Source organism: Odocoileus virginianus, chromosome 11 (genome assembly GCF_023699985.2).
Source record: "Odocoileus virginianus isolate 20LAN1187 ecotype Illinois chromosome 11, Ovbor_1.2, whole genome shotgun sequence".
Classification (NCBI taxonomy): Eukaryota; Metazoa; Chordata; class Mammalia; order Artiodactyla; family Cervidae; genus Odocoileus; species Odocoileus virginianus.
Window position 1 is genome coordinate 37,216,339 of NC_069684.1, and position 20,417 is coordinate 37,236,755.

The 20,417-nt window shown below is 55.0% G+C and overlaps 2 protein-coding genes across 4 annotated transcripts; one reads left to right on the plus strand and one right to left on the minus strand.

Annotated features, from left to right (window-relative positions):
* Positions 1-8,369: 8,369 nt before the first annotated feature.
* Positions 8,370-14,580, minus strand: FBXO2 (F-box protein 2). Its single transcript, XM_020892549.2, has 6 exons — positions 14,220-14,580; positions 10,382-10,753; positions 9,805-9,934; positions 9,637-9,732; positions 9,041-9,179; positions 8,370-8,799 (listed from the first exon to the last, which is right to left on the minus strand). Exons 1-6 carry the CDS (start codon positions 14,239-14,241, stop codon positions 8,665-8,667), a joined length of 894 nt encoding a protein of 297 aa, XP_020748208.2. The 5' UTR covers positions 14,242-14,580; the 3' UTR covers positions 8,370-8,664.
* Positions 14,581-14,809: 229 nt separating this feature from the next.
* Positions 14,810-19,874, plus strand: FBXO44 (F-box protein 44). 3 transcript variants are annotated; one of them, XM_020893448.2, is made up of 6 exons: positions 14,810-14,907; positions 15,792-16,063; positions 17,152-17,249; positions 17,449-17,531; positions 17,652-17,787; positions 18,703-19,874. In XM_020893448.2, exons 2-6 carry the CDS (start codon positions 15,799-15,801, stop codon positions 18,844-18,846), a joined length of 726 nt encoding a protein of 241 aa, XP_020749107.2. In that variant the 5' UTR covers positions 14,810-14,907; positions 15,792-15,798; the 3' UTR covers positions 18,847-19,874. The 3 variants fall into 3 exon arrangements, with proteins under 3 accessions (XP_020749107.2, XP_020749176.2, XP_020748964.2); XM_020893517.2 differs by having other exon boundaries at positions 17,455-17,531; XM_020893305.2 differs by having other exon boundaries at positions 14,811-14,907; positions 17,152-17,278; positions 17,436-17,531.
* The last annotated feature ends 543 nt before the right edge of the window (positions 19,875-20,417 follow it).

The following is a 20,417-nucleotide window of genomic DNA, read 5'->3' on the forward strand; positions in this document are numbered from 1 at the left end:
TGTGGTTCTCAGTGACTCCATTCCAAGCCTTTCTCATTAGAATGCCACTCCTCTCACCACGATAATTAGCTCAGAAGTGGGCATATGAACCCACTGGATTTGACGCCAGAAAGACACGGGTCTGGGAGTGCTCAAGTCCCTTCTGGGGTGGGCCTGCCTGGGATGAAACCACACAGAACAAAGAGACAAATAGAAAAACCCAAGTTCTGAATATATTGTTGGAGTTCCTGGATCCAGCTTTACCTGAAAGAAAGCTATACTGGACTTTTCTGTTATGTGAGCCCCCATATCTACATTTACTTAAACCACTTTGAATTGCATTTCTGTTATTCATAGCTGACAGACTCGCAGCCAACACAAGCATTTTAGCACACCTCGTTTTGTCCATCAGGAAACTGAGGCCCAGAGACGTTACACTACTTGCCCCAGGTCACACAGCTATCAATCTGTGTGTATCGAGCCAGTGATCCAGAGTGGGGGTTGGGGGGGGTACTCCCAACTGGAACTTGTTCCCCCTGGGGTTCTGAGAGGAAGGGGGCTGGGGGAGGCTCTGAAGCCATTTTCAGCAGAACAAGGGACAAAAAGGTAACAGGTTGCCATGGTTACCAGCTCACTGTGTGGTCCCAGACAAGCAGCCTCACCTCTCTGAGCCTCAGGCTGGCAACAAAATGTCTCACCCTGCAGAGTGCAGGTGGCTCTCAGGCAGGTGGGATGACTGCTCTTGTCCCCCACCCCAGAGGTCTGCGAGCAGGCGGCTTCCCCAGCCAGGCAACGGGGATCCCCCCCCACCCTGAGGTCAGGCACTCCCAACCGTACACACACTCCACCTGGTTTTAAATGTCTCTCAAATACCAAATTCAATTTCGTATAACTCCACCAGCTCTGCAGTGCAGAATTCATCGGATGAGGAGCCTGCTTTTCGGAGAATAATTCATTTTTCCGGTGTTGGAGAGGAGAGTAATTGATCCAGGGGGCCGATGCCTCCCTCCCTTTCTCCCTCCTCGGGACCATCTGATTCCAAATGCAGCTCTGAGACCGCTAGGTCAGAGTCAGGGGGCTTCTGCTTTAATATATTGGATTATTCCACTCGGCGGTGACGAAAAACAAGATTTAATTCCCCGAGAAATGCCAGCAGAGAAAATCATTTCCCTGCCTGCTTCTCCCCTCCTTTTTTTTTTCCAGAGACATCTTTGTCTTCGTGCAGGCTTTACAGCCTTGCTACAACCCTACACCACCAGAGACTTCCTGAACCTGCCAACCCCATCTAGAGTCCTCTTTTCCTGTCTTGAAGAAGATTCAAAACCCTCTCTGCCCACCCCACCTCAATCAAGGGCCCCTGAGGACAGATGTTTCTATTTAAATTTGGATGACATTATGGTGCTTGTTGTTCAGTCTCTAAGCCATATCTGACTCTTCACAACTCCATGGACTACAGCATGCCAGGCCCCCCTGTCCTTCACTATGTCCCAGAGTTTGCTCAGATTTCTGTCCGTTGACATGGTGCTTACCACGTTGATAAATTACAACAAGTCCGGGGAAAAGACCACTTAGGACCACAGCTCTGACTGATGGGACAGGAAGCTAAGAGCTGGTCAAGGAAGTAATTTACTTTGCTACCACCTCTCAGATCAAGAGTCCACTTACTGCCTCCTCCAGGAAGCCTCCCCTGATTAAGGTCCAAGTTAGCTATCTACCTTGGGGCTCCCAAACTACAATGGGCTCCTCCCTCACAGCCCTTTTACTTTCTGATGGTAGTTGCCAGACTTTTATTTATGTAACAAACTAGTCATAGCACTTGCTATATGCAGGCCCTGATCCATGTGCCTTCCAAATATTAATTCATTTGAATCCTCCTAACAACCAGGAACTATGATCAGCCCCATTTTACGCACAAAGAAACTAAAGCACCAACTGGTTATGTGACTTGGCCAAGGTCACACAGGTAGGGATGGCGAGAACTGGGAATCCAAGTGTCTCCTCCTTTAGTCTGTGAGCTCCCAAGGGACAGGGACCCTGTCAGTCCACTAAACCCAGAGGCTCCCACCCTCCAACAATCCCACCACTTACAGGACAGAAAACCCCGTAAAAGTCGCATGGGAAAGCCCCTTGATGTGGAGCAAATTCCAGCTCTGGAGTGAGACAGTCATCAGCTAGATTCCAACTGTGCATCCTTGGGTCGGACTGTGCCGCCCTGAGCCTTGATTCTGTCACAGTCTCTCAAACAGGAATGAAAACAGTACACAGGTGCACTGGGAGGATTAGATAAAGCCATGCACCAATGGTGCTTTGAACACACCTAGCATGTAATGAGCACTCAGTAGGTGTGAAAGAGCCTGGACTCGAAAATGGAGGCTTTGGAGATACCCTTGCCACACTCAGAAAAATCTGATCACAAAAATCTGATCAATTCAAGTCAATGAAGCAAGCTCTGAAATCCGGGTGGAAGGGTGGATTTTTCTTAATAGTGGTAGTAAGATGGGTGAGTTGCCAAGAACTACCAAGAAGAATCTTGCAAAGTACATGCAATCCATTTACTTCTGGGAGTTATTGAGATGTGGGAGACTCTGAAACAGGGGCTCACTGGACCAGAAACAGCACTTGATGGGTGTTTCAGTCCTTCAGCAAGTGTGTATCCAGTTTCTTGGAGCCATGTGGAGGTGGGAGGGGCACGAGCCTTGGGGGCCCTTTGGACCCAGCTAGCTCTGCTGCTGACTGTTTTGTGACCTTGACCATAAGACCCACCCTCAGAACCGCAGCTTCCTCATCCATAAATTGGGATGACAAAATGAAGCCTCCCCAGGGACTGCTGTGGGGGGCCAATCATGTAACCAGGGTAGCAGATTGAGAGGGAGTCATTCCTTCCCATTTCTCAATAACAGCAGCAGCAGTCAGTCCAATCCTATCAACCTCCCATCCTGTGCAGAAAACCTCAGAGGCACTGGGAGCTGGACCTGGAACCTGACTCCTTGGAGCAGCAAAGCAGATGGGCAGGTGGGGTCACAGGTCCCATTTTATAGATAAGGGGCAAAGGGCTGCCCACATGGCTCTAGTGGTAAAGAACCCGCCTACCATTGCAGGAGACATAAGAGACGCGGGCTTGATTCCTGGGTCAGGAAGATACCTTGGAGGAGGGCATGGTAACCCACTCCAGTATTCTTGCCTGGAGAATCCCCACAGACAGAGGAGCTTGGCAGGTTACAGTCCTTGCGGTTGCAAAAAGTTGGACATAACTGAAGCAATTGAGCATGCACGCACGTATAAGGGGCAAAGCCAAGCGAAATCCAAGTGTTTCTGTCTCCAAATCTATGCACTTGATCCTGGACAAGCAGCCTCCCTGATTCCTGGGAGAAGAAGGGAAGAGGGAGATCAGGGCTGGGAGGAGGCTGGGGACCCCTATGTGCAGGTTCATTTATCAAAGGCGACCCCAGAATGGAGTCCATGAGGCTGAGACAGGTCACAGAGAGATCCCCTATGGGAGGAAAAGTAGGGGAGGGTGCCAGTCGGCCTGGGATGGAGACAGGTAAGTGATCAGAGAGCACTGGAGCCTCAGAAAGCAAATGCCTGGTGTGTGCAGGGGTCCCTGGATTCCCATGGAGCCTCCCTCTGTGTCTTATAAACATCACCTGGGTGGCTGAGTCCATGCCCTTCATCTCCCTTCTTTGGCTCTAGCCTCCCCTCCCTCCCCAATCCAGGCAGTTCTTCCTTACATCTAACTGAAACCTTTCATGCTACATCACCAACAGACCCTCGCTGAAGCACCAGAAGATGTCCCCAGCCCTGCCCATGCCAACTGCGAGCTGGTGGCGCTCCTGGCTCAGGGCGGTTATCTTGCTGACAATTAATTGGCTTTTGTTAGAGGAGAATGAATACCATCTCATCTTAATCTTCCTCATTATTCTCCTTGTTCAGCAGAGTCAACACAAGATTAGGTTTAATTTATGGGGAAAAAAATAGCAAAGTCATTACTCACCAGGAGATCAGGATTGGATCTGCCTGAGTGTTCTGTGTTCACTGCAAGTGAGGGGCCACGAGGAAGGCCTGGAGTTCTGCTGAGGCAGGGACAGGCTGGGGGAACCTTGGCCCCCAGATCCGTTTGGGGCTGGATCCCTGGAGACCACCAGCCCTTTCTAGTCTTACAGGACTCAGGCCTCAGATCACCCAGCCTCCTACATGTTTCTCAGGAACCTTTGCCATAAAGACCAGTCCCAAAGGAGGGCAGGGAGCTCAGCCTCTGAAGAGCCAGACTCAACCCAAGTCCACGGAAAGAAATGAGGATTTGGATTCAAATTCTGACTTCTGAGACCACCTCCTCTGCAGAGAACTGGCCGGAACCAGCCCCTCCTGGGGCTCCCTTGACAATGCTGCCACCTAGTGGTGCTTAGAGGAACTGGTCCTTCCTTCCATCCCTCTACATCCCCAAGCAAACCATACCATGTACCAAAAAAATCCAGATTAACAAAGTAAATCAGAAAGGGAAAAGGGGGACTTTTAGCCATTTCAAAATGGCTAAATAGATTTCCACCAAGAAGTCTAAAAGAAAATTCATCTTATCTTCCCTGACCCCTTAACTAAAATGGCCCAGACCCCTTAGCACCCCCTCTTTCTTCCTGGGGCAATAATAAGCAGAGAAGCCCAGAAGCCTCACAGTTCTTGTCATTTCCAACTCCTTCCACTTCCCCTGCCTCAACTCTGTCCTCTGGCACATGCTCATCTTGGACCCTGTACCACAGTAGAGTAGCTAGGACCAGCTCAACTACTTACTCGTCATATGACCCTAGGCTAGTTACCCAACATCTGAGTCTTATCTCTTTCATTCATAAAATTGGAGTGCCTGATATACCAGAGAGGGCCACTGAGCAGATTAAACAAGCCTGTGTGCTTAGCACAGGAACTGGCAGCAGAAAGTCCTCAGCAAACGCCTATCACCCTCACCACCATCATCACTATCATCCTCTTCATCCTGCTTCTCTGAAAGTTTGGTTTCATCCACTGAACTGTAAGCTTCTAAAGGTGGCTCAGTGGTAAAGAATTCCCCTGCCAGTGCAGGAGACACAGGTTCAATCCCTAGGTTGGGAAGATCCCCTGGAGGAGGAAATGGCAACCCACTCCAGTAGTCTTGCCTGGGAAATCCCATGGACAGAGGAGCCTGGAGGTTACAGTCCATGGGATCACCAAAGATCTGGACACAACTGAGCACACATGAACACACCTATAACTCCTCATCCCCAGCTCCTGCTAGACAGAAGAGTTTTTTTTTTTTTCCTTAGAGGACACTGATATCATCTCTGCTTCTTGCAGCACTTATAGCTTATTAGACAGAGCACACGGTAGGTGCCGGGGGAAACTCTCAAGAGCACCTGCCAACGTCTCCAACTTCATGTCAAACCACTTCCCCACTTGTTCACTGAGCTCCAGTCACACTGGTTGCCTTTCTAATCTGTAAGTTCATTCCCAACCCCAGGGCTTTGCATTTACAACTCCTGCAATGTTCTTCCCCCAGATATTTGGTTTCTCATCACCATTTAAGTGTGACTTTCTCAGAGAGATCCTCCCTGATCACTTAACTGTGCACGGCAGCACTCCCACGCTCACTCTCAACTTTGTTTACTATGCTATAGAGGTCAAGTGCCTAAGTGGCTGGGTAGAACTCCTGTTCTACCACTTACTAGCTATGTGGCCTCAGACAACTTGCTTTACCTCTCTGCGCTTCAGTTCTCATATGTAAAAATGGAAATGTTAATAATAGTGGTTCCTACTTCATAAGGCTCTTATGATGAATTAATACATGTAAAGCTCTTGGAGTAGTGCCTGTTGTCTCTAAGTGTTATATCATGTTGGTAATTATCCTATTTATTTAACTGCATGTATTTATGTTTCTCCATCTAGACTGTATATTCCAGGAAGACAGAGGCCTTCTTTGCTTTATCCCTGCCTGGCAGAGAGCAAGTACTTAAAAATACCAGTTGATTAGAAAGAAATCTTAGGGCCAGGCAGGCCTCTCCTTGATCACGTTCAGGTGCCTTTGAGCTAAGTGGCCGAGCAGTCGGCTGTCTCTGGCTTTCACACTCTCAGGGCCCTCGGGCTCCCCCTGCTGGACAGAGAGTAGGTTTTGTTTTGTTGTGTTTTTTTTTTTTGCCTTGAGGCTGATCGCAGCCTGCTGTAGCTGTCGAATTTCCACGCCGCCTAGGGGACAGTAAACCTGGCTCTTTAGAGTCAGACGCACCTGGATCAGAACTTGTGCTTCTCCAGTTATTCTGCACATCATACGGCAGGAAAGTCTCTCATCTGAGCCTCCTTATGGGCAGAAGGGGGGTGACGATGCCCTTGCCCCCTCCCCCACATCTAACTGGGTTATAGGCAGTATGGTATGAGGGCACCCTGTGCACAGGGAGACCTGCAGGCCCCCATACCCCCAGAGTCAGCCCTTGGATGATGCAGAGAAGCCGTCTCATCTTCCAAAGCTAAACACCACCAGGTATCTGCTGTTTCTCTAGGGACAGACACGCAGGGACAGTCTGGAGCACCCCATTATCTGAGCCCCTTGGGTCTCCTCGGTGGGCCCTGTGCCCTGGGGAAAGAATCTGGCCTCTGTCCCTCTGGCTCCTTCCTCTGAGAGCAGGAAGTTGGCTGGAGAGGGCCTTGCTGGGCTTGCATACTCCTATTCACTTGACCCTCACCTCCCTGGCTGCTGTCTCCCCCATCGTGGCCTCAGAGGCCAAGGGTTCCCTGCCTCACTCCACACTTGTTTCCAGATCTCACACTGCCCTTGGCTTTAGCTGAAGACCACAGACACTGCAACTCCTATATCTCCAGCCCAGAGTCCTCATGGCCCTCTTTCCTGAACACCCCCTGGGGGACTTCTCCCTACCTACAGCACCTTTCATGCCTTCCATACCCCTGCCCTGACACCTAATCCTTGTGGACCCCTGGACTCAGATTCCTGGCCTCTCATACCCACTGCAACTCTCTGTCCAATCTCCTCCCAAACCCCCAGTGTGGTCTCTGGTCCTGACTCATCCCCATCTGGTTCCCCATGTGCCCATCCTATTCCCTCACCCCCAAAGTATCACCTTGCCCATTACTCCTTCACTTAAATCTGGGAGCTCAAGGGGTAACCCTCTTCCTTCATGGCTCCTCAGCAAACTGGGTCCCCAAGGTAAGGCATCGCTTAGCCTGTCTGACTGGCAACTCAGGTGCGTGTGAACAATGCCTTTCCCACTGGACTGTGAAATCCTCTAGAAAGGGCCAAAGGTGCTCATGGGACAGAGGGCTGCGGCTACACCTTCAGACTAGGAGTTTTCAGGGATGTGTCTTCCCTATCTGACTGATGCTCCCAGAGCAGTGAGCATATCTCCACCATTAGACTGGATATAGCCCTTCCCCAGATGCCCCATCCTCAATGTGGCCAGGCAGTGACTTTTCCAGGGACAAGGAGTGTCTTTCTCAACCTTGTAACCTTAGGACCCTGCACTAGGACTGGCCCCAGGTTGGGGCTTCAGGAATCATGGGTGAATAAATGAACCAAAGAACAAATGCAGGCAGGCTGCAGCTTAAACTCTGCAAGCCCACTGACCAAGCAGGTGGCATCAAGGAAAGCTGGAGGGGCAGGGAGATTTTATTGGTCATCCTTCTGGACAGAACAGATTTCTCAAGACCCTCAACCACCCCCAAGACCAGCAGCTGAGAGTCCTGGGGAGGAGGCTGGGTTTGAGAGGTACTGGGGAGGCCAGAAAAGGAGCTCCTGGCCCAGAGCCTGGTACACACTCTTCCCTCCACCTCTTCCTTTGAACCAGTGCCAGGGGCTGGCCTCTGGGCAGGGCTTGGAAAATGACCCATGAGACCAGATGCTAATGACTCCTGTCTAATTCAATACTAGGCCAAGGAAGACAGCATGAAGTGGGTATGAACTGAAGAGGGACACCAAGCTGACCCTTCCTGTGCCTCCCACCTGCTCACCGCCCCCCACCCCCACAATCTCCCACCTTGAGCCACTGGCACTAGTCGTGGGCCCAGGAGAACTGGTACCTTAGCTAGGTGCTGCCATCACTCACCATCCTGCCTTCAGAAAGGAACAGGGTGGGGGATCAAGAGAGGCCAAGAAGGGAGCCCCCACACACGCCCTGTTCTGGCTTCTGGGCAGTTTGGGTGTCAGTCAGGCGCCAGGCCCAGCTCCCCATCCTTGGCCTCACAATCCCAGCCTTTGTTCTGCCGATCCAGGCCCGGCTGGCTCTGCACCCGCCCAAGGGCCCCTGGAAACCAGAGCAGCTGGAACCCCACCAAGTATTTTTCCAGACTGGGCCAGAGGCCCTCAAGAGACAGAGACTAAGCAAAGGGAGGGGGGTTCATTCATCCGTTTGTTCATTCATTCCTTCCTGGGACAAATAATATTTATTGAACGCCCACAGTGGCAGGCACTGTGCTAGAGGACAAGTGCTAGGGGATTTAGTGGTCGGCCCAGTGCAGACCCATGCCCTCACCCATCTTATTTTCTGCATGCAAATATGTACCAACAAAACCTCTCTCTCCCTATGTGGGGGCTGGGCTTAGAATATGGGACGGAGAGGAGTGCGTGGGGGTGGGGAGGGTGAGGATGCTACTAAGGCCTATCTAATCCGGGGCCTCTGCCCCTCCAAGGCAGCTGGGAGAGGCTGGAGGACAGGTCACTCAGGGCTCCACCCACACGCTGCTGTTGGTCACCCGGGCCCCGAACCAGCCCTTCCAGTAGACGCAGTCCTGTCCCCCGTGCTCGAAGCGGACGAAGCGGACGCCGGGCCCATAGTCGGTGAAGGTGTGGGAGATCTGGAGGTGGGGAGTTGGGGGAGGGTCAGACTCAGAGCCCTGAGGCCTCCCCCAGCCACCCCACCCCGGCGCCCTGACCCTCCTCTAGCCCCCTGGACTTTCCAGCGCAGCATCCCTCCTCCGGGTCTCTCCCACCGTCCAGGCTAGCCCCGCCCACAAGCCCCGTGGGCGGGGTTTCATCGAGCCCCGCCCCTCGCATCCAGACCCCGCCCTCCGCCCTCGGGCCTCTGAGCTCACTCACCTCAATCCAGCCACCGTCGTCGCTGTCCGCCGGCACTGCCACCTGCCCGCTGTTGAACTCGGCCAGCACGTCCTCGTGCTCCGACAGCAGCTTCACCGTGAGCTCGTACAGGCAGCCGGCGTCTCTGCGGCCCGAGTACCTACCCCGGGGGAGGGAGCGAGCGCCCGGGGCAGGCTTCAGCCCTGCTGAGCCAGTACTCTGGGTCCAGCTCTTAACAGAAATTAACCCTACCGGCCGGTACTACTACCAATGACCCCATTTTACAGATAAGGAAACCGAAGCCGGAGAGAGAAAATGACTCGCTCAAGGTCCGAACCCAAGAACTAAATCCCAGATGGGCCAGACCGAACCTTGGGACCAAAACCAAACCTGTCGAGGAAGTTCTTGTTTGGATCGCACATGGATATTGAAAAACAAAACCAAAAAAGCTTGTCAACATTTAAAATTCAAGAGGGGAGGCGGTTTTCCACCTTCTCCTGAAAACCCGTGGCCCGTGTGGTCGCAGCCTCTAGAGCTGGGAGGCAGGGGTCCGTGAAGCGGGGTAGCCGGTTCCAGCTGGCCCTCGACCCCACTCCCCTAGCCCCCCGGCCGCTCACCAGTCCTTCACCACGATGGCCGGCTGAGTGGTGTCCAGTAGCTCCTCCCAGTAGCCCTCAGCCTGCAGATCAATGATCTGTGCTTTGCGACACCACCTGGGAGACTGGGGGTTAGGATGGAGCGGAGACTCCTCCCCTCCCCTTCCCATCCGTCCCCCTTCTCCTTACTCGAAGGAAGAGGCGAAGTACTTCTTGACGCTCTCATCGTGGATGAATTCCACCCCGCAGTCTCCGGGCAGCTCCTCCACCCTCCAGCCGTCCCCACCGTGCTCCACGTCGCACCAGCCCTCCAAGTCCTCTGTAGGAACACGACAGCCCCACGCTGGCCACCCAGTCCCTGCGAGGGTGTGGTGGGGCTGGCTCTTGCCCCCATAGTGGGGGGAGGGCAAACGTGGTCCTTGAACGTTGGGCAGAGGGTGGTGGAGGTGAAGAGTGAGCACTTCCTGGTTTCCCCCCGGATTTTCTCACGCTCTCGGGAGGGTCTTCCGCGGGACCTGTCTTGCCCCAGGTCCCCGGGGATGGAAGGATCCCCAGGGAAAGCGAACCTCCCCCCCGCCCAAACCTAACCCAGGGAGCAAGACAGAAAGATAATACTACAGTATGTATTGGGGATACTTTGTGCTGGGCACAGCGCCAAGCACTTTATCTCATCGACCGCTCAAAGCAGTCTGGCCTTGTTACGGCCCATTGTATAGAAGGGGAAGCTAAGCTCCCAAGGCCAGGGTGACAGGGTGCGACCTCTCACCTTCCCCACACGGGTTGCGCAGCAGGTTGCGCCGCCTCTTGCTCAGGAAGTAGAACTGCTGCCAGTGGTCGCGCTCGTCCTCGGGGCCGTCCTGGGGCACCAGCCCCTCCTGCTGGCACTTGAGCAGCCACAGGGGGGCGCCGTCCACCAGCTCCTTCCAGCGCAGGCACACCAGGCGGCAGGCCTGCACCAGCTGAGCGGCCGGCAGCTCGGCCAGCACACGCAGCAGCAGCGGCTCTGGCAGCTCGTCCAGGTACGCCGCCTCCTCCTCCCCCTCCTCCTCCGGCCGCTCCTCCCCGCCGCTCGCCTCCTCCGCGCACGCCTCCTCCTGCTGCTCCTCCGGGCTTACCTCCTCCGGCTGGCCCACGCTCCCTGAGGGTGGGCAGGGCGGGGGTGCTGCTGAGACTCCCCCCGACTGTCCCCCGCCGCGCCCCACAACCTCTATGTGAAGGGCATCGCCTCCACCCACACTCCGACAGTCTGCAACTGGGGCCGAATTCCGTGACCAGAGAGTAGGGCCTTGTGAAGGAAGCCCAGGGGACCGGGGCCACCGATCAGCCCCAGGTCTGAAGAGGGGCCTCAGAGAACTGTTTCCCCTGCAGGGCCAGTACACCACATACCTGAGCCGAGAGCAATAACTGATGATATTTCTGACACATGGAAGTCCCTTATCCCTCTGAACAGCCCTCTGAGAGCTCTGCTCCAGTCACCTCCTCAAAGGAGCCCTCCTGGACCTCCCCTATTACAAAGTCCTCTCACCTCACCGTTGGGAGTTCCATCCTTCCTAGCTTTTATCCAAGAATGTGATGGTTTATAAACACCTTTCTTTGGACTAGACTGAGGAAATGAGGGCAAGACCAGGGTCTGGGCAACTCACTGCTTCACCCCTAGTGCTTGGCATCGGACACCCTCCCCTGCCCACTTTCAGCAGCTATTGTCTATTGGGCTGGGCTTTCCTGATGGTTCAAATGGTAAAGAATCTGCCTGCAATGCAGGAGACCTGGATTCGATTCCTGGGTTGGGAAGATCCCCTGGAGAAAGGAATGGCTACCTGTTCCAATATTCTTGCTTGGAGAATCCCATGGACTGAGGAGACTTGAGGGCTACAGTCCATGGGGTCGCAGAGTTGGACGAGATTGAGCGACTAACACTACCAAGAGTTAGGCCCTATTTCATTCTAAGCATTTTAATTGTATTTACTCTTTAAATCATCACAGTGTCTCTTCAAGGTTGTCTGTATTATCGTCCCATTCCGTTGATGAGGAAACTGAGGCACTGAAAGGTGAAACCACCCAGGATCACACAGCAAATGAGTGGCTGGAACCTGGATTTGAACCCAGGCAATGGGGCTTCTGAGGTGATGCTAGTGGGAAAGAACCCACCTGCCAATGCAGGAGATACAGAGATGTGAATTCAATCCGTGGGTCAGGAGGACCCCCTGGAGAAGGGCATGGCAACCCACCCCAGTATTCTTGCCTGAAGAATCCCATGGACAGAGGAGCCTGGCCACATGAGGTCAAAAAGAATCAGACATGACTGAGACAACTGAGCACACCGCCAGGCACCAGAGCGGCCTTTAAGCACCACAGCCTTGAGAAAATGATTCGTGGGGTTGGGAGTTATCATTTTGATCTCAGGTGAAAATGCTCAGGCTCAGAGGTGTGGAATGACTTGCCGAAGGTCACAGTGCTGGTATTCAGGCAGGGGACACAGGGACCTGAGGCCTGAAGGGAAGAAGAAACAGGGGCGTGGGGATCGGGGAGGGAGGCTCCTTAAAAGACAATGTGTGTGTCAAACAGGGAGATGTACTATGTACTTGGGAAGGAGGGTTTCTTCACACCTTTTCCTATCCCTGGCCCTCAACTTCCCTGTCTATAAAATAGGAATAATCCCTGCGCCAAGGCATTCAGACGGTACTGATGATCAGCTCCACTGAGGAGTGGGCAAGGGCATTCTAAATTGTGAGAGGGACCCGTGTCAGGAGCTGTGGGCTGAACTGTCTCTTGGATCCTGGCTGGCCTCAGCTGGGCCATCCAAGCCTTGAATAAGCAGATACTGTGTGCCCAGTGTCCCTGGAGACGGTGGGGAGGAGATGGAGCCACTCTGAGTGATGGGGGAGGCCACTGCTCTCAGACCTAGGATCTGGGCAGGGAGGATTCCCTAAGGGCTGGGCCTTGGAAAGCCAAGGCAGGGGCAGAAACAGGCCAGGCACCAGGGGAGGAACAGGCAGGGCCCAGACCCAAGGCTGGGGGTTGCCAGGACCTGGCCAGCCAGTCCTTCACCTCCTCACATGCAGCATTCCCCACCCCCGAACCCCAGTCAGGCCCCCGAGAGCTGAATCAGGGTTTACCTCTTCAGAGCCCAGCGTACACAGGGAGTCCTCAGTACATCTTATTCAGTGAATCTTATTAGTTAGCACAGTTCCCTTCATTATTAGCTTTTTTTTTTTTTTTTTTTTGGTCACATCTTTATGATATGGGGCTTTACCCACCCCTCTGGCCAGGAGGAAACTGAGGCCCAGAGAGGCTCACTGGCCTCTCCCAAGTCACACCATAGAATAGTGGGGATGGCAGAGAGGAACATGCCTGCCCTGAAGCCATGTCACCTGCCTGTCCTGCTGCCCACAGCTCTCTGGGGAGCTGGGCCCAGTGTCCTCACCTCTCTACCCCTCCCCCTGCCCTGCCCTGCCCTGGCCCTGGTGGACACCTGATGCTCCCCAGAAAGGTGCACCTCGCCCAGTCCCCTCTCCTGGCCCCAGGCCTGGCACTCAAGGCCCCAGATCTGATTACAGGCCCCCCACCCCCTCTGGAGCACCATACAACTCCCCACATTGTTGCCTTCGGAAAGTTATCTGGGTCCTGGAAGCTGCCTCTGAGGCTTATTCAGTCACTTGGATTGGGCCCTTGAGTCCAGGGAATAGCTGGGCCCTGAGAAAAAGCAGGAAACCATTCTGGGTACTATGAAAGGTGTGGCAAGGGGGCCATGGATTGGGAGCAAGAGCTGAAGGAGGTAGGATTTTCAGGGCTAGTGGTGGGGGCAGGGCAACTCAGCCACCCTAGTGAGCATCACTGTTACCCATTGTCTCCCCCAGGCAATGGCCTCTCAGATGTGCCTGATGACAAAGGGGTGAGGGAATCTGGGAGTAGGCAGGTCTTGTTCCCACCCTGACTCAGCAAGCAACCCCTCCAGGCACAGCGGGAAATCTTAAGAGATGAGGAGGGGGTCTTTGGTGCCAGACAAGATGACTGGACAGTCTCAAAGGGCTCAAAGCGTCAGCTAGAGCTGATGCCTGAACTCTCTCACTACTGGCCTGGTGCCCACTGGGCATCCAGCCAACCAAATGAGGATAGCCCCTCCAGACAAGGGATCCCAGGAGGAAGGCCTGGATAGGGTGGGGAGCAGCCAGTAACCCCAAGAAATTCGTGGGGATTCAGACAACTCATGGCCCAGAGTTGGCAAATGCAAGAAGCTGATGGAATAAAAAGGCTTGTGGCCTCTTCCATCGCAGATGGGTCCCAGACCCCGGTCCAATCAGACCCTCAGGAAGCCAGGAGGAGGGGGGAACGTGGATCACTCCTTTGCTATCTGCGGATTAAATGGGACCCAGGAGTTTTCCCTTTGCCTGTCATCTCTGAAGGCCTCCCGCACATCAAGATACCAGACAGAAGGCTGTGCTCCTTAGAGACTGTCTCAAGGGCTCTCTCTGCTTGGGTGAAAGTTTGCCTCTCTGGGTCTGGGGGCCCCCCTCGCTCTCTGATGCCCCCTCTCCGTAGCACTCGCCCGCCTACCCCGGTCACCCCTCCTGGACTGAGCGAGTGGATCCGGTGGCGGCGGCTACCTGGGTCACCGTCTCCGTCCATTGCTGCGGAGGGCGTTCGCGAGAGGAGGAGGAGGACCCGGAGCGCTGCGGGGCTGTCCGAGTCCCTAGGCGGCGGCGGCGAGTCCAGGCGCTGCCTGCGTCTGGGTCGGGTCCCGGCCGGCGGAGCCTTTTAAAGGCCCCCGCCTCCGCCCCCGCCCAGCGTTTGGCCCGGCTCCGGGACGCCCCGCAGTCCGGAGCAATCGGCCAGAGGCCGGAGGCTCCCGGTTTCTTGGCGGACCCAGGAGGCCCGGAAAGGTCGGGTTTTGTTTTTGTTTTTTAATGCAGGAGGAGGGGGAGCCCAGTTCGGGCGTCTCACAGAGCCCTCCTGGGGTGACTGCTCCGAGGAGGCGACGAGGGGGCGGGTAGAGTCTGGGTCACGCAGAGGGTGCGGGGTGCGCGGCCCAGGCGGAGCGAGAGGGCAGAAGCTCCTCCCGGCACCGCACCGCCCCCCCGCCCCCCCCCCCCCAGGTAATTTTCCTACATCGGTGAGGGGCGCGTCCCAAGCCTGGTGCTCCCCAAGCCGCGGGGAACGGAGCCGGCCGCGGGGGCGGGGCCGGGGCGGGGCCTGGTCGGCCGCGCAGGCGAGGCCGCACCCACCGCGACTGCAGGTCCTGGCAGGCTCAGCCCAGGCGGCCAAGCGGGATCACACAGCGGCGGCCGAGCGCAGGTGATCGGTGGGAGTAGGCGCGGGGAGCGCCGGGGCGAGGATGCGGGTTGCGGGGACCCGGGGCCTCGGCGGTTCCTGGCACCGCCACAGTGCGCCGAGGGAGGCCCAGCGCGAACAAGGCCCAGGCCGCGGGGTTGCGCGGCGAGGCCTCGGGCGGCGGCGCGGGCCAAAACCCCAGCTGGGGTTGCCATCTATGCGCAGGGGTCCAGGCCTAGACTTCGAGCCACAAGGAGGGGTGGGAGGCCGAAGACGCGCGAGGGCACCTGGGCCGGGAGCCCAGCCACGGGGGTGGCGGTGGGGGTATAGGAAAGGCGGCTCGCCCTCGCCTACCTCTGCTCCAGTCTCACACAGGCAGGTCATTTCCTCCGTGGTCTCGGAAAAGTGGCTTGAGCCCTTTGGACTCGGTCGGAGACAATGACAATTATGCTTTCCCCTCCTCTGTTTTGAGGATGGGAGAGAGAATGAGAAGGTACCAGACAGGATGCGGGGCTTTGCGTTCATATTTCCAGGCGAAAGACTGGCCTACTGAAAAAGGCTGGCTCTAGACTCAGAAAGGGCTCAGGCTCCTTTCCGCGTGGCCTCGGGCAGATCCCCCCTCTTCTGCCTCCTTCGCCTTCCTTAGGGGCTATTGTAAGGTGCCAGTAAAAAAATCAGAGCTCACCTTTCACTGAACTTCTCCTGAGAGGGGTCCTTGAACCCTTTCCAGGAGGTAAGTACTGTTCCTGGCCCCATTTTACAGAGCAGGAAACTGAGGCTCAGAGAAGCCCGGTGACTTTCCTGAGATCATCAGTGGCAAAACTGGGAGGAGAACCTCCACCACAGGGTGCTGTACCTGGTCCTTGGGAGGGGGCCAGGTCTGCAGTGTATCTTGTCAATGCCCACAGGAGGGCCATGGCGGTGGGTAACATCAACGAGCTGCCGGAGAACATCCTACTCGAGTTGTTCACACACGTGCCCGCCCGCCAGCTGCTGCTGCGCTGCCGCCTGGTCTGTAGCCTCTGGCGGGACCTCATCAACCTCGTGACCCTCTGGAAGCGCAAGTGCCTGCGTGAGGGCTTCATTACCGAGGACTGGGACCAACCCGTGGCCGACTGGAAGGTCTTCTACTTCCTCCGCAGCCTCCGCAGGAACCTGCTGCATAACCCATGTGCCGAAGGTGGGATGCTGACTGGCTCGGACATGCCCCCCCCCCCCACACACACAGTTGTGATGTCATTTAACATTCATTAAGCACTTACTATGAGCCAGCCAGGCACTTTAGGGGGCTTAATGCCTTTCACCCTCTCACAGTAATCCTAAGAGGTAGGTGCTGTTAGACATCAATCTTTCAGATGGGAAAACTGAGCCCAAGAGCGGCATTTCTTATCCCCAGTGACCTTCTGAGGAGAAGGAATGTTGGCCAGTTGGAACTAATTGTGCCAGGACACAAGACCCGGAAGTCAGAACCAAATTTTCTTGGCCTGGTTCCCAGACTCCAGGATTAAGCCTACTAGGAGTGTCCCAGAGGACAAAGGGGATTTTGCTCATGAAAGAGGGAGAGATCCAATCTTCTTTCCAAAACATTCCAACGGCAGGTGAAACATGACTTCTGTGGTCATCCAGAGGCCCCCCTTTCCATTGCTGTGTTGTAACTGATTATAATTAGACACTGGGATGGGATGAGAACCTCATTCTCCTTTATGTCGTCAAATTCTGGAGTTAAATAACAAAACCACCCAAAGCTGTCCAGAGCTTTCAGATGCCTCCTCATTTGACTCCCCAACAGCTATGTTCTTGACCAGAAGTTGACATACCATGGTCCATAGGCCAAATCTAGTCCAGGAGCTAAGAAGAATTTCTGAGGTTTTATGTGATAGTCAATATGTAGCCCACAAAACCTGACACTTTGTGGAAAAAGTTTGCCAGTCTCCATTCCTGACCCCAGTTTACAGAGGATGAAACCAAGGCTCAGAGAGAAAGCAGCTTGCATAAGGTCACAGAATCAGTATTGGTAGAGCTGGGACTAGATCCAAATCTGCCTGGCGTCAGAGCATTCCCTAACATTAGTCGTCTGGTCATTCCCACTGTCAGGATTCCCAGTAGAAGTCAGTCATGGTGGTGCCTGGCACACCAGATGTGCAGGGTTCCCAGCTAGGGGCTTGAGGGCAGCTGCTGAAAGCCAGGGAGAGATGCTGGGAGCAAGGGGCGCTTGGGAGCTGACCACTTGGGGGCCTCCCTTTGATGTAAACTGTGCTTTCCCGCCAGAGGGGTTTGAATTCTGGAGCCTGGACGTGAATGGAGGTGATGAGTGGAAGGTGGAAGATCTCTCCAAAGACCAGAGGAAGGAATTCCCCAATGACCAGGTCAAGAAATACTTCGTGACTTCTTATTAGTAAGATCCATAGGGTCTCGGGGCAGGGGGCGGGGGACCCAGGGGGGACCCAAGTCACTGCACCTTGAGGCCTCTCCTGCTCTGGGAAGGGCAGTCCTAACCCTGGAGGGCCCTGGTGGCGAGCCCCAGCCCCTCCCACCCCTCCACCCACCCTCAGCACCTGCCTCAAGTCCCAGGTGGTGGATCTCAAGGCTGAAGGGTACTGGGAGGAGCTGATGGACACCACACGGCCAGATATCGAGGTCAAGGACTGGTGAGTGCCTGGGGCGAGGGCTTTGCGGGGGGGGGGGGGGGGGGTCCTGCCACTCAGGTGCCCCACCCCCACCCTTTCCCCCATCTCCAAGGCCCTAATGGGCCCTCCCTCTGCCTGCAGGTTCGCAGCCAGGCCAGACTGCGGGTCCAAGTACCAGCTGTGTGTTCAGCTCCTGTCATCAGCACACGCACCTCTGGGGACCTTCCAGCCAGACCCAGCAATGATCCAGCAGAAGAGCGATGCCAAGTGGAGGGAGGTGTGTGAGTCGGGAAGGGAACAGGGGCACATTGTCCAAGGCTGAGACCGCAGTCACTCAGGCCTGGGTTCAGATCCCAGTTCCACTGCTTCTGACCTAGGCTTTGGCTGCTCTGACCTCTAAAAGACTTCAGTGAAATGATGCTGGGAAAGATATGTTCAAAAAAGTTGACTACTACTAATTACTACCAGTTATAACTATTATTTAGGTCAGGATTCAGTGATCTTTTTCTTAAAAGGCCAGATACAAATAGTTTAAGCTTTGCAGGCTGTACTGTCTCTGTCTCAACTACTCAGCTCATCAGCTCTGCCATTGTCATGAAAGTGGCTTTAGCAAATGGGCATGTCTGTGTTCCAATAAAACTTTATTTATAAAACCAGGTAGTGAGCCCCTAGACCAGTTTCCCAACTTCTGATCTGGACCAGTGCTCTCCGGTAGAACTTTCTGCAGTGACAGAAATGGTCTGTCTGCCCTGTCCAGTCTGATAGCCCAGAGCCACAGGCAACAACTGAAAACTTAGTAAAAGCCCGTTTGTAGTGTAGCTGAGGAACAAATTTTTCATTTTATCTAACATTAATTAATTTTAACTTAAATAGCCACATGTGCTCAGTGATGACTGGACATCCTTTGGCAGCTTGCAAAGTTTCCTTCAGTTCCTTTGAGCTGCACTTAGAGAATCCCATGGAGTGGATCCGGCAAGATTTTGCTCCATTTTACAGATGAGGAAATAGAGGCATAGAAAAGGGAGATAGTCTGCCCCAAATCAGAGTAAGGACTCAAATTCCATTCTCCTGACTCTGGGTCAAGCACTAAGACCTCCGCCCATCCTGGCCCCCTCACCCCCTCAGGCAGTGCCACGCTCGGGGTCAACTCCCCTGACCACTCTCCTTCCCTCTGCCCACCCCCCTCAACCAGGTCTCCCACACTTTCTCCAACTATCCACCCGGCGTCCGCTACATCTGGTTTCAGCACGGCGGCGTGGACACTCACTACTGGGCCGGCTGGTACGGCCCGAGGGTCACCAACAGCAGCATCACCATCGGGCCCCCACTGCCATGACACCCCCAAGCCCCCAGCCACCTAATCCCAACTGAAAAACTGCTGTCAGAGAAGGGCTGGGCTTGGGAAAGGGAGGTGGAGGCCAGGCTCCCCCAGACTTCCTAGTTCACCTTTGCCCCCAGCTCCCCAGCTGCCACTTTGTGCAGCCTCTTTGTCTGTGCAGCCTTGGTATGTTATGGGTAGCTCGCTCTCTGCCAGGGGTCTCAGTCTGAATGGTGGGGCCCCTGAAGTTAGGGAGGTGCAGGTCGTCCCCCAGGCTCCTCCCCCAGTCACCTCTGAGGGAAGGTCTCCAAGTTCTGCTGGTAACCCAGATCTATGTGTCTACCTTCTCGCCCTGGGCCGTTTTCTCACTGTCTTCTTTGAGGGCCACCAGAGCAGGGACAGTCAGGACTTTGGGCAAGCCTGTGACTGCCCTACGTAGTAAGGTGCTGGGAGGTGACTGTGTAGCTCAGACAGGTCTAGGAGTGGAAGGAGGAGTCTGCTGGCCCACCCTCTGCCCCCTTCTCTACCACCCTCAAACTCTCTCACTCTGAGCCCCTGCTCAGGGAGGTGACTTTGGCCCAGAGGCTCAGGCCTGGTCTGAGATAGTCAGGCCCAGTGGAGTGGGGTCCTGGCCAGGTCTAGACAGTCTTCAGTCAGGGAAGCCCCAGAAGCCACATAGGTATTAAGTGGAGGCAGAACTCTCCAAAAGACCCCCCTGGAATTCTGTGCAGGGTAAGCCAGGGCAGGTGTGGGGGGGGGGGGGGGGGCGGCAGTGCCAGGACTGGTCCCTGAGAACTGGGATATGTGAACCCTGAATGAATAGGATAGGGGTTTTCAAGAACCACCTGTCCGCCTCCATGCCTAGACCATGCTCTCTTTAGCTTGGAGAGCATTCCAGGCCCCCACCCTACCCTCAGAACTACCATTCCCAGGACTTCCCCACCCTGTCTGCCCACATTCCCACCTCTCCCTCCCGCTGGAAAGAGAGCTGTGCTCTAGTCCTATCCCTGCTGCATGTGGCCAAATAAAAGGTATTCCCAGCCCAACATGTGCCCTGTGTTTTCTGGGAGAAAATGGCAAACTTCATGGGAGGTCCTGCCTCTGGCCTGCAGAAGGTGCAACTTGTATGGCTCTGTCCAAGGTACAGAGAGGGGTTGACATTTCAGGAGCCAGACTTCGAAGAATGAGGGTCCTGGGACAGACCGCTGGAAGAGCTGCTGACCCCACAGCCCAGCAGCCCTCCAGTATTGCTGGCTTCCTCTGGAGGCCTGGCCACCAGCTGGGGGGTGAGGCATGCAGGTTTCTTGGGCAGCTCTTGCCTACACCTCTTGCTGGGTCAGCAGTGCCACCACAGGTACTACTTACTGCTGTTTTTTTCACTGCCCAGAGCTTTACTGACATTGGATGAAGCCTAAGAATTTATAGTGGCTCAGCTGATCAAGAATCCGCCTGCAATGCAAGAGACCTGGGTTCGAACCCTGGGTTGGGAAGATTCCCTTGGAGAATCGAAAGGCTACCCACTCCAGTACTCTGGCCTGGAGAATTCCATGGACTATATAAGTCCATGGAGTCGCAAAGACTCAGACACC